Source organism: Acipenser ruthenus, chromosome 8 (genome assembly GCF_902713425.1).
Source record: "Acipenser ruthenus chromosome 8, fAciRut3.2 maternal haplotype, whole genome shotgun sequence".
In the NCBI taxonomy this organism is placed as follows: Eukaryota; Metazoa; Chordata; class Actinopteri; order Acipenseriformes; family Acipenseridae; genus Acipenser; species Acipenser ruthenus.
The window spans coordinates 56,809,642-56,822,978 of record NC_081196.1 but is presented as its reverse complement, the minus strand read 5'-3'; the positions used below and the strand labels follow the sequence as shown (position 1 = coordinate 56,822,978).

Genomic DNA, 13,337 nt, shown 5'->3' with positions numbered 1-13,337 from the left:
TTAAAATAATAGACCACAATCATTCCATCAGCAGTGTTAAACACACTCTACACCACACGTGTGTATTAAAGAAATAGACCACAATTATTCCATCAGCAGTGTTAAACACACATGAACACTCACTACACCACACGTGTGTATTAAAATAATAGACCACAATCATTCATTCCATCAGCATTTTCCAATGTGAAGATGAATTTGGATATGAAGATAATGTTTGTTTTAGAAAATTAGAATAAGAATGAATGTATTTACATTTAACATATCCTTTATCACTCTGGTAACCAACCTAATTATTTATGGTTGCTGTACATACACAAAACCTTCTGTTTTTAAATGAATTAGAGAAATAATAGATGATTTAATACACAAAAAAAAGCAGCAACAATACAGAAAATGTATTGTTTTGGAAAATGTTGGTTATAGTGATTTACTGCAATATATGATGTTATTTTGTATTAATTTGGTGGTATCACAAAAAAAAAGTGTATTCTATGAAAAATGAGTGAGGTAATGTGCTATATATGTTATGTTTGTGTACATATTTGTTCTGTTTCATATTCAAAGTAGTTTTATTTCAGGAAAATATTCTGCTTAACAAGCTAGCACTGGCCCCAATTGTGCAATTACTGTTAATAAAAGGGTGTTTTGATCGATTATCCTGACTCAACAATTTGCTTTTTTCAAATAGAGTTTGACCCTTTAAGCGGTATATTATTATTAATATAGTTGTGAACTATTACATTAAGAGTACAACATACAGCACAGCATTGCACTCTCAAAATCAAATCCACTGTGTTCTTTTACATATGTAGTCAGTGTGAATTCAAAATCTTTATTCATTTAGCGATAAGTACAGAACAGACTTTATAATAATTTTAATACAGTATATAAAACCACATTCATTGCAAGAAAAGAAAAAAAAGATTTATTGTACAGCAAGTTTTGTAATCTCTAAGCAATGGGTAAAACCATACTGATCATATCCCCCAGCAACCACTGACTCTCCAGACTTCTCAGTTTCCTGGGCAAAGATGGACTTCAACCAAAAAATGAGATGTTGTGTGTGTCTTGGCATAAGAGCATAATAATGAGTAACACAATTGAGGACTGGAACTTTGCATTTGTAATAGTATTTATACCAGTACTTTTATACCTAACATTGTACTGAAACAGCATATTCAAATCTTAAGTAAATATTATTCTCTTGTTAGGAACATTTTGAAATCCTAAATTGGTCATTGTTTGATAAAAGTACATTAACAAGTATATTACTATTATTATAACAGACAGATTTAAGTTAGATAAGCATCAGCTATAAAATAAAGTAATAAAAAACGTCAAACACACACACAGATAGATAAATAGATAGATAGATAGATAGATAGATAGATAGATAGACAGATAGATAGATAGATAGATAGATATTTCAAAACATCACTATATAAAATATACGCCGTTATGTCAAGCTTTTTTTTGGTATTAAGCTACACTTCAGTTTAACTTTAAGGTTACTTCTGAGTCTCATATTCTGTCTGATCAGTCCCTACAGAAAACATACTCTGTGTAGCTGGTCCAGATCTTGTCCTCGCTGGGGTCACTGCTGGCATAAGCGCACGTGCCTGTGGAGCTGCAAGCCACCATACGGAAGCCAGCTTCAGACAGCTTTTCAAAAGCCTGCTCCAGGAAGTTGAATTTCAGGTAGTATCTGGACGTGTATCTCTCCGGGGGTCTGTCGGGGTCTCTGCTCTCGTTCAAGGTATCACCAAACACCTCTTTGGCCAAAGAGGTCTTCCCACACACTGTGATCCTGGCCACCCGCCTGAACTTCGCATCAGCCTGCGCATCTCTCCCGATGGTGTAGGACCCCCTGTATCCTACAGTAATGTAGCCTGATTTCCTGGACTCCAGTGACGGGGAACGTGTATGGGTACTGGTCATTGCAGACACAAAACGCGTTGGATCCAAGCTTGCGGTCGAGCCCCCTGCTCCCCCAAGAAAACCTACCTCTTCTGGGTCACTCTGACTGATCTCTTCGCTGATGGAATTCTCCTTGCTTACTTTGGGGCTAAGCCTCTTAGAGAGGTCTTGCAGTTGAAAAAAGTCTGCCTCCCTTTTCAGTCTGCTCTTCTCTGGAAAGTAATCAGGTAGCACCAGGTTGAGATCTCTCAGGTAGTCCAAAATGTAACGGAATAAAAAGCCATCGCGGTCCAGAAAGTAGCGGCCTTTGCTGTCTCTCGACAGTTCCTTGGGAGTTTTCTGATTGAACATCTGCCACAGCAGAGAGTCGGGTACGGCGATCAAAGTTTTATGACGAGTCAGATATACCTGTCCCCCAACATTGAGCTCTATAATTTCAGGAAAAGGGGAGTCTGCATCGCCACCGTTTGATAAGACACGCGCAGAGCCTACAAGAGCCATGTCTGTACTGTGTAGAGTGAGACCTGTTACCAGCGATCTGTTGCTGCTGCTGTGTGTAGCAAACTCTAGGGAGGCAGGTTTGTGGTTTGTTTATGTACTAGAGCTGCACAGTGTGGCGTGGGAGGAGAAAGCAGGCAGCTGATTTGAATGATTAAAATGTTAACTCTTCTGCTTCCAATTCCGCCACTCAACAGTTAATCAAAACGAAGTTTTAAACTGTAAATATAAAAACGTGTTCCTTAACACATAAGAATTATTTTTAAATATTTATTTCAAATGTGCTTTAATTTTTGTGCAATTTGTATTATATTAGTTTTCAGTTATTATCGTAACAGTTTCTGTAACATAACTGTTGGAATGTGGAACAGGCAGTCAGTGTCAAAATCGTTGTTCTTTAATGAAAGAATACTGAAGTGAATTTCAGACAGCGTTTTTATTCAAATATGTACTGTATCACAGGATTTGCAAACCAATATAAAACGCAGAATACTACACCATTTGCACACACCCAGCTGAAGCTGAATAACCCTTCCCCTTTTTTTCTTGAATCGAATTTCTATGCTTAGAAATTTTTGGAACCAGAAACTGGAGAAACAGTGGCCCCAGGTGGAGGTTTTGCGATAATATATACAGTGGTTTGCAGAAGTAATCACTCCTCTGCAAAGTTTTCACATTTTGTTGAATTACAAATAATGTATGCAGTTTTTCAAACGAACTTTTTTTTTATTCAAAGCTGTAGTGGTTAATCTGAACACTGTTATGTGAGGAGGAGGTTAAATGTCAGCAAAACTTGCAAAGAAAATGTACAAAATTAAATTTACTGGTATTCAGCCCCTGAAGTCAGTACTTGGTAGAAGCACCTTTTGCAGCAATTACTGCTATGAGTCTTTTTGGATAGGTCTCTACTAGCTTTTCACAGTAAGATGGTGACATTTTTGCCCATTCTTCACAGGAAAATTGCTTCAGTTCTGATAAGTTTGTTGGGGATCGTCGATGGACTGCAATCTTCAAGTCTCGCCATAAATTTTTGATTGGATTCAAGTCAGGACTTTGAATGGGCCACTCAAGAACATTAATTATCTTCTTATTCAACCACTTCAGTGTGGCTTTGGCTTTGTGCTTCGGTTCACTGTCCTGCTGAAATGTGTATTTCCTCCCCAGTTTCAGAGTCTTAGCTGACTCAAACAGGTTTACCTCAAGGATTCGCCTTTACTTTGTACCATCCATTCTCCCCTCTATCCTGACAAGCTTCCCAGTCCCTGCTGAAGAGAAGCATGCCCATAACATTATGCTGCCACCACCATGCTAGACAGTTGGGATGGTGTTGACTGGGTGATGTGCAGTGTTGGGCTGGCGCCAGACGTAATGCTTGGAATTTAGACCGAAAAGTTCAATTTTTGTCTCGTCTGACCACAAAACCTTTTTCCACATGTCTGCAGTATCATCTACATGCTTTTTCGCAAACTCCATACGTGCTTTAAGATGAGGCTTTTTGAGTAATGGTTTTTTTCTTGCCACCCCTCCATACAGGCTAGCTTTGTGTAGGGACCGGCTTATTGTTGATGTGTGAACACTGACTCCCATCGCAAACACAGAACTTTGCAGATCTCTCAAGGTCATTGTTGGCTTCAGAGTGACATCCCAAACCAGTTTCCTGCTTGCCTGGCTGCTCAGTTTGGGAGGGTGACCTGATCTAGGTAGTGTCTGGGTGGTATGATGCATCTTCCACTTCTTAATGATGAACTTCACCATGCTGAGAGGGATAATCAGCCCCTTTGAAATTTTCTTGTACCCTTCTCCTGCTCTGTGCCTCTCTACCACTTTATCCTTGACTTGTTTCGAAAGCTCCTTGGTCTTCATGGTTGCTTTGTTGGATCACTATGTGAGTTGCAGCTTGAAAGTCTTTATATACCTGAGGGAAATTATCTACAAGTTAAACTACTTTGAGTACACACAGGCTAAAACCATTTCACTAATCTTGTGACCTTTCAAACCATTTGCAACTGAGCTGATTTAGGGCTGCAGTAGCAAAGGGGTTGAATACTTATGCAACTGAGATTAATCTGTTTTTCTCTGTAAATCTTACTTATTTATATTCTATTTGCATTTTTAACTTTATCAATGTGGAGTAGTTTGTATAGATTTTTACATGTAAAGTCTAATTTGAAAGCCTCGTGGAGTACGCTCAGGTGCCAACAAAATGTGAAAACTTTGCAGAGGGTGAATACTTCTGCAAACCACTGTATATTTTGCAAACAGGAACTGTTGTTATTTTGAACAAACCGCGATCCCAAATTATATATTTCTGACATTTTATTCTCAAATGAGATGTATTGGGTTTTTTTTTTGTTTGTTTTTTTCTTTGCAGGTGATCTAAATATCCAGTTTAATAATAAACGTATGTCCATGGAGATATAGTAATAAAGAAGGGCCCAAGCTTTCTACTGCTAGAACAGTGAACTGGTCTGTTTGTCAATGAGCTTCTGTACCAAAACCTTATAGACTACCCCAGCTGCACACAATAGAATACTCCCACTCCTTCACTAAAATGGCTTGAGGTTGCTATGTGCCTTTACTGTGCATGTACTGCTGTGGTAAATACAGCTCAAGTGCAGCTTGATGAGTTGCACATGATCGTGTACATGAGCATGAATCTACTGTGTATGAATGAAAAGAATGTCATAGCAACTATCAATGGCATTTTCCTGTTTTCCATTTCAAAATGTATAACTGGGGGTTAACAGTTCTGGATGAACATATTCATCTGAATGTGATTGAAGTGTTTTAAAGGTCTACAGTAAACTGGGTATACAGCATTTCCAATTGGACAGAGTGATGATCAGGGGGCACCCACCAAGAGTCTCTGAAGTATCAGTATAATATTGTAGCGAACCTCAGTTCCTGCAGGTAGGCGCTGTGATTACTTCACCTACCAGCCCTGCTGCTGCCTTCCCCCGTGCACGCTACACTCTCCCCTGCCTGCCTCAAGTCTGCCCCGGACTTGCTCACCAGGCTGCAGTCCAATGAGTGCGTGCTGGTGTACCTGCATCCCACTTCTATCACCATTGTAGCGATCTCGGTTAACGCAGGCAGGCGCATCACACAGGGTGAGGCAAGCCACACACAGGCGGAGGGCGGGCGCGAACCCGGGACCTCTCGCACTAAAGCATAGTGCTGATACCGCTGTACAAAAGGAAGGCCGTTTCGAGCCGGCTCTTTTGTACGGTGGTATTGGCCTTTACTGTGCAAAGAAGCCTTGCACAGTAAAATATGTGTTTCAGTGGTTGGCAGCCATCTTGGCTCAAGAGTGGTCATCCTTTGCACAGCCATTGAATTGGAGTGGTGTCTTTTGAGGGGAGGTTGACTGATTGATCGGCTAGGAATGTAGTTCTGGATTGGCCGATCAGTCCGTCAATTGGCCACCTGAGAGAGACACCACATTATAAAAAGAACAAAGAAAGTTTGGGAGAGAGTAATGCCGACAGAAGACTGGAAGCAGCAGGTTGTCCTCACTGTGTATGTTGTAGCTTGGGTGCTGTTTTTGGATGTGTTTTGGATCATGTTGAAGAAGAGGTCAGTTAAAAGGACTTAACCTTCCCCTAGAGTTAGGACAGGGCAGAATTAAGGAGAACTTCCCTCCTTATAAGTTTAGCTTAGTTCTCCCAGAGGGAGATATACTTTTGATGTGTTTGTTTGCTTAATGTTTAAAGTTTATTTTCTGTGGATTAAAACTGCATGAGAGTGCTGAATTTCAGTCTTCTGTGTCTGGGTTTGCTATTTGGGCCACTAACCAGCCTTGAACGCATGCCACTTTACCACATCCTGATAATACAATTTACAGATAAGGCACATATTTTTGCTGGTCCCTTTAAATCCATATTAACAAAAATTGACTGTGTTGCAATTTTTGAAATACACTATGGAAAAAACTGAGCCAAAGTGAAAATAATCCTCACCCTAGCTACAGTTTAGTTCTCTTTTGGGTTTTCCTATCCCTCTTATAAAGAGGAACACAGTTTAGTGTTGCTCATAATGTGCAACTGCTGTGTTTTGTTATGAGTAAAACCAATCTTTGGACTCACTGGTTTGCAATCATGTTTCATTTGTGTTACTCTCGAACCTTAAGCCAACAACCCATTGCAAAATATTGCAGAACAATCATAGGAGCCGTTTGCATTTGCCAGAAACCTGAAAATCCAGGATTTTAAAGGTAGATTAAACCCTAAAAACCTAGGTGTACTGAAGCAAAGTTATGTTAGATGAGACTTTCCCTGATGAAACATCACTAATTTGTGCAGTCATTTATGTACCTACCAACCAATCGCCTACTATCAGCACTATACCAAAGGCTTTCAGATCTACTGTTTTGCCCAACATGACTGAAACTGACTTTCAACAGAAAGATTTAGCTTCTGTATTTTACAGAAAACAATGTATGGCTGTGATGTAATTTGCAAAAGTAAGACATGTGCTACTTTTCACGAGCAAACAATGGTATTACAATACTGTAAATTACACAATTTATACTTTTAAATAACCTGGATTAGGGAAGCACATTTAATATAAAGTGATGAACAGAGCAACATACTGTAAATTACAAGAGGATGGTCAGCTCATCTAAGCTCTTGGCACAGGAGTGGATCTAATGGAGTCTAATGCCACAGAGGGCACCTGTGGCAGGGCAAAAGCCCTGCTGCTGTAAAGTTGGCAGGGATGGGGTTAAATCTGTCCCTGCCAGCAATCACTGGTGTGGCCATTCCACAGTTAGGTAATTGGTGCTAATTGGGGAGTGGCCACATGTATAAAAGACACCAGAAATTCGTTGTTTGTTGGAGGGAGTCTTAATTAGAGTCTCTAATTTAAGTCCCTAATTCTGCCAGTAACATCTTGGGCCATGACACTAGCCTGTCACAGCACTTTATAGATAAAAGCTATTCTGACCACCATGGGCAAACATCCGCTCAACAAAACACAATCTTTTTTAATTTCAGAATTTATAGGTTTTTTGTATAGGTATAGGTTTTATAAGGTAAGGTATTTTATAAGGTATATAAAAAGCTGAGTTGCATATGGTTACTCGTTCCAACCCTAATCCTTACTCTAACCATAACCAAAACCCACACCCTCAATTAACCTAACAAATTATTAATATCTGCAGGCATGTATGTTCTTATTTTCTTGTTTACCTTGTTTATCTATTTCTAACTTGTGTGAGGATGTATGCTGCTGGTATGCTGCTTGTAAATGAAATACAAATCTCAATAGCTTTTACACAACGTTATCATGGTAAATGGCCATGGTAATGGCCATGGTTTCTAGCTGTACCACAGTTCTCTGTAGTTTACCGTGCTTGCCTGTGCTTTACCAGGCTTCAGCTACTATGCTTTTAAAACACACACACACACACACACACACACACAAAAATAAAGAATACATTAAACAACAAACAGCTTCAGGTTGAAAAGTTTGTCACGGAATGCATTGCATTTCTTTTAGTATTTCTAAATTAAATAGCTGCGGATACTAACTATACGTTATTACATATCAAACAATTCCTGACAACAAAGAAGCGATTTCCCAATACTAAAATGTTTCAGGAAACCCAGGGCTGAAAAATCTTGCAGTGATATAAATAAGGAAGGAAACCCAACTGACTCAGAACAAGCAAGAACCCTGTTGAAAACAACAGCAAGATGCTCAGAAAGGTAATTGATTTGAATTCCTCATCAAAAAATTGGGTTTACTGCACAGCTACGGCTAAAAGTGTAGCCTCACCTAGAATTTTAGGATCAATACATCATTTAAAAAAATAAATAAAACTATATGAACATAATTTAGATATGTTAACATCATGTAATCAAAGAAACTTCAAAATGTTGTTGCAAAAGTCTACCAGAAGCCATAATAGTAGTACAGTATTTCATGTTAGATTTCAAAATGTCATATTTTTCATATTTTGTTAGTTTTTCGTTAAGTATATGAAAAAGTACAATTCAATATGTTAATGTAACATTATGCGGAAGGGTTCATTCAACTTTATGAAGCGAAATGAGTTAATCCTGCAGTTCGGTACTATATCTTCTGTCTCTGTCATGCTTTTTTTACAGTTTAAAATGTAGTCTGGTTAGTTATGAAATGTTAAAAGGTCTTGTGCGCTTTTTATTATAATCATTCTTCCCAGACTATCCCTGGTACAGTACAACAACTTTTAAATAAATACAAATAATATTTCAAAAAAATACATAAATAATAGAGCTATTGTGGTGAATTTAAAATTAAATGTAGTAAATGTTGTAAGTAAAACCTTGCCATAGTCAACCATTCCTGGTTTTGTATGACGTGATCTATATTATTGTTATTATTTTATAATGAAATACATGAATTCATAACCTTTCTTTTTTTTCAGACTGTCACTGAAAGCTTTGGAGCAACTATTGAAGGCTTGAAGGCTTCACACCTGACCGAAACTGTTGTTGAGAGAAGCAAGAGGATGATTCTGGATACACTCGGAGTGGGACTGCTTGGCACCAACACCAGTGTATTCAAAAAAATCCTACAATAACAGTAAAGTATGTGTAGAAATCAACATATGAACTCGTGTGCCATTCAGACTGCATATGTCGATTTAGTTTCAAGAAGTTTGTGGTTGCGTATTAGAATTTGATCTGTCAGATTGTAAGTACCGTAATCTGGGGCTATTATGGACAGTTTTGACACATTTTTTGTAGTACTTTTTTATAATTAATTTTTTAGAACTAAGTTTGTGATATATTTACAGGTATACCTAGAGTTGAAACTTTTTTGTAACACGTGACTTAAAGACCCTTTTTTTTATTTAAAATGTGTCCAATGTTCCAGGGCTTTGTGGAGTCTTTGGACACCCCTTCAAAACTGTGACCTAACCACTTTAAACCTTCATTTCAACATTGGAAACCTGAGAAAGTTTTAAAAAATAAAAAAAATAAACCAAAATTGCATAGTTTGTCCACAGGAGAAAATAAATTTTGCTTTTTGGTCAAAAAATAAATTGCTGTGCAGGCAGAACTTTAAACCCCTGAACTATTTTTTATTTTTTTTTTTGCTTTCATTACTCAAAATGCTGTAAAGAACAAATATAATGTTACCCTGCAAACAAATATTTGGGTCCTCTTTTTTTTTTCACTGAACATTGAGTCCATCAACAGCCTTCTTCAAACTGGACAGCGCCTCTTCGATGAGTTCTGTATAATCATGGTAGCTTCGAGCACTAAGTTTTCTTTTATACATTTGAACCATTTCTACCGTCTCTGCAAGCTAATGCCCTTCAGGATTTCCTCGTCTGAAATTCTTATCGCGAGATTTAATGTTAACACCCTGACATGATCAGTGACGAGATGAAAAACACATGCTATGCGTAACATAGTACATATCAAGGATAATAATAATTTTATTATCCTTGGTACATATGCAGAACTATTTCTGTCCACAGTTACCCCAATGAAGTCACACTACTTGGAGATAACACTGGACAGGTCATTTTCTTGGCCATGGAAAGGGCTACAGATTAGAAACAATATGTCCCCAAATCAGTGATTTGTGCAGATTCTGACAATACAGAGCAGATCTGCCTGCGAGCTTCAGGCTGGGCTGTACAGATTAAAGTTTGACCATGACGTTTGTATAGTCATTTTCACTCCTCGCACAAATCATACAAAAAGGTAGGTAAACCCAAGAATAGAATAAAACTAAACTGCTCATTAGAAAGCGAAGAACCAGGGCTTTAAAATGAGGTATAGTTTGTTTATATTTAAAAAGTAAAATGTGGTGTTTTATTGCAAAAATAACTTTTTTTCATTGCACTATTTACTGTTCACTTTTCCAGGTTCACTCCATGGACTTTGATGACACGTGGTATCCTGCCACCCACCCTTCTGGAGCTGTTTTGCCTGCAGTGCTGGCTTTAGCAGAAGTGCTACCTCAGCAAAGCAAGCCTTCTGGAATGGATCTGCTCCTGGCCTTCAATGTTGGCATTGAAGTGCAAGGACGATTAATGAGATTCTCCAAAGAAGCCAGCAACATTCCCAAAAGGTAATGGCGATGACAATGACGATGTTGATGACGTGCAGATATGGGCCTTCATACTCGATTTATATATGTGTTAATTACATTTTAAACAACACATGTGGTATATTTACTGAGACCTTGTATACTGATGTATTATTGTTTTTCTCAACAAACTCTTGAGTTGTAACAGCTCATTTTCGAGTTTCCAGCTAGTGATGCTTCCCCAGGGTATGAGACATTTGTCGATAAACATTTCAGAGACCAAATCCGTGGCTGAGTTTATTGACAGCCTTAAAACCCTTACACTCCCTTTATTGCTCTATCTTCCAGATTTCACCCTCCGGCTGTGGTTGGTACCATGGGCAGTGCTGCAGCCACATCTAAACTTCTCCACATGGGGTCTGCCCAGTATAGGGAGGTCCTGGCTATAGCTGCTTCGTATTCTGGGGCTCCCATGGCAAATGCAGCAACACAGACCAAACCCCTTCATATTGGCAACGCTGCCAGGAGAGGACTGGAAGCATCTTATTTGGCTCTCTTGGGGCTTGAAGGCAATAAGAATATTCTTGACATGAAGTCTGGGTTCGGTGCTTTCTACACTGATTACACACCTGACATGCTCCTAGGCCTGGACTCCTATAGGTGGGTACTGGAGGATCAGGATGTGGCAATCAAGCGTTTCCCAGCTCACTTGGGAATGCACTGGGTGGCAGACGCAGCCACAGCCCTGAGGATGAAACTGTTGGAGGAAAATCTTCCCGTGGTGAAAATTAAAAAAGTGGTGCTGAAAGTGCCAGATGCCAGGTATGTAAAGCGGCCCTTCCCTGCCTCAGAGCACGAAGCTCGGCACTCCTTTCAGTTTAACACCTGCACAGCTCTAGTAGATGGAAGCATTTCAGAGGAATCCTTCAGCGATCTAAACCTGCACAGACAAGAGATCCGAGATTTGCTTGAGAAGGTTCTAATAGAGAACCCACATGACAACCACTCTAATTTTGACACAATGTACTGTGAGGTAGGTGTGGAGATGCACACTGGAGAGACCATCACTGAGCGCTGCAACACATTTTACAGGCACTGGAGGGAGCCACTGAGCCAATATGACCTGCTGAAGAAGTTTAAAGCCAACGCATCCACTGTTTTGTCAATGGAAGCAGTACAGGGTATTATAGATACAGTGGCTAACTTAGAGAAGGTAACAGACTGCGCAGTGTTAAGTTCATATCTCCAAGTGAAAGAGAAAACAAACTAAGAAATGAATATATCTCACAGATTAACTTTAGTTTTGTACACGATAAGGAAAATTAGGTTTGATGGGCTAACAAAACCGACAAGTGTAAACCAGTTTTAGCCTCCCTGTCCAGACAAGTGGATTTCCCCATTTGCACAATCTGTCATACAAATGATAAGGCTAAAAATCTGCTACAGCATAAGGAATGTTGAATTTTTTAAGTAAACTGACAAATAATATACAGCAGGTCAAGTACCACAGTACGCTTTGACGTTTTGTTTGTATGCATCAAAAAGGAGAACCACTTAACCAACAAATGTAATCATTTTATCCAACATGTTCACTTTGTGTTAACAAAAGACAAAGAATTCACACGATACCTTGTATGTAAAACAATTTGTAATATGAATAAATATATGTGTGTGTGTAAAAAAATGTATACATGTGTGAAAATCTGTTAATGAAAACATAAAATATATGTAACACATAATAATGCAGTATATGGTGTAAGTCCTCAATATTATATAACCTACTGTATGCTTCCAGTTCAGGGTCATTTGAAGTCAGTAGATGCAACAATAAGAGCAGAATTTTCTCCTATTCCAAAACAAGATCTTATACTGGGTACAGAACATAAAGCACAAGACTAAAGTTGAAAACAAATTTTAAAAAATATATATTATGTGTAATATTAGTTCCGTTATACAATCTTTGTTTATTTGATTTTTAAAAAGTGAATAAGTTATGTGTTGGGTGACTTACTGTACAAGACATCTCTTCTACTGTACAAGAGTTACGCTATTGTTTGCTTTGATCAAAATAAATACAAATTTTTCATGCCCACTATATAACACTATGCTAGGAAAATGCTTTTTTCTCCCTTACTTACAGTATGATGGGTTTACAAACTCCTAATATACCTACTGTGAGAAATAAATAGCTCCAAGGACATTTAGCCATCAAACATTTATGCTTCAATTACCTGCATTATAGTACAGCTGAGAGCAAGACATCCTTATTAAGTTTATTCACTCCAGTGATTAGAGCTCACAGGAGGGGTATGAGATCTGCTGAGTTTAAAGATCTTCATTGCACTGACCTCCTCTGGAGAGCAAAGCCAGACCCATAAGGGATCCTGTACTAAGGGAGGTATCCTGCTAAAGTCACAGCAGGCAATGCCAGACCAGAGCTGAAGGTGAATTGAGCTGCTTTCAATCTTTCACCCGCTATTAGACTGCAGCAGTTGAGCTATCCAATGTTGTAGAAAGGAAAGCAATATACAGTGCCTTGAAAAAGTCTTCAACATCATCTACACTTTCAACGTGAAAGAACAATTATAGAAATATTCAAAAAGTAATTAAAAATAAAAAAACAAAAAGTCTTGATTGCATAAGTCTTCACACCCTTTGAGTCAATACTTAGTGCAAGCCCATTTTGCAGCAATAATAACCATGAGTCATTTTGGATAAGTGTCTACCAACAGCACAGTGGGATGGTGCAGTTTTTGCCCATTCTTCTTGGCAGAATACCTCAAGCTCTTTCAAGGTGGCTGGGGATCGTCTGTGGACTGCAGTCTTTCTTTTTGCTGAGCCACTTCATTGTTGCATTTGCTTTGTGCTTAGGATCGTCCTGCTGAAAGGTG

The 13,337-nt window shown here is 38.7% G+C and overlaps 2 protein-coding genes across 2 annotated transcripts; one reads left to right on the top strand and one right to left on the bottom strand.

The window, feature by feature from the left end:
- Positions 1–821: 821 nt before the first annotated feature.
- LOC117406805 (BTB/POZ domain-containing protein KCTD12) lies at positions 822–2,508 on the bottom strand. The gene has a single exon (XM_034011125.3). It carries the CDS (start codon positions 2,419–2,421, stop codon positions 1,540–1,542), a length of 882 nt encoding a protein of 293 aa, XP_033867016.1. The 5' UTR covers positions 2,422–2,508; the 3' UTR covers positions 822–1,539.
- A 3,129-nt stretch (positions 2,509–5,637) lies between these two features.
- Positions 5,638–12,128, top strand: LOC117406549 (cis-aconitate decarboxylase-like). The gene is made up of 4 exons (XM_059029669.1): positions 5,638–8,126; positions 8,828–8,980; positions 10,283–10,488; positions 10,795–12,128. The coding sequence occupies exons 1-4, from the start codon at positions 8,115–8,117 to the stop codon at positions 11,714–11,716; spliced, it is 1,293 nt and encodes a 430-aa protein (XP_058885652.1). The 5' UTR covers positions 5,638–8,114; the 3' UTR covers positions 11,717–12,128.
- The last annotated feature ends 1,209 nt before the right edge of the window (positions 12,129–13,337 follow it).

Coding starts and splice junctions, on each gene's coding strand:
- LOC117406805 (XM_034011125.3), bottom strand. CDS start 2,421: ATGGCTCTTGTAGGCTCTGCGCGTGTCTTATCAAACGGTGGCGATGCA.
- LOC117406549 (XM_059029669.1), top strand. Junction 8,981..10,282: donor TATTCAAAAAAATCCTACAA/TAACAGTAAAGT, acceptor TCACTTTTCCAG/GTTCACTCCATGGACTTTGA. Junction 10,489..10,794: donor GCCAGCAACATTCCCAAAAG/GTAATGGCGATG, acceptor TCTATCTTCCAG/ATTTCACCCTCCGGCTGTGG.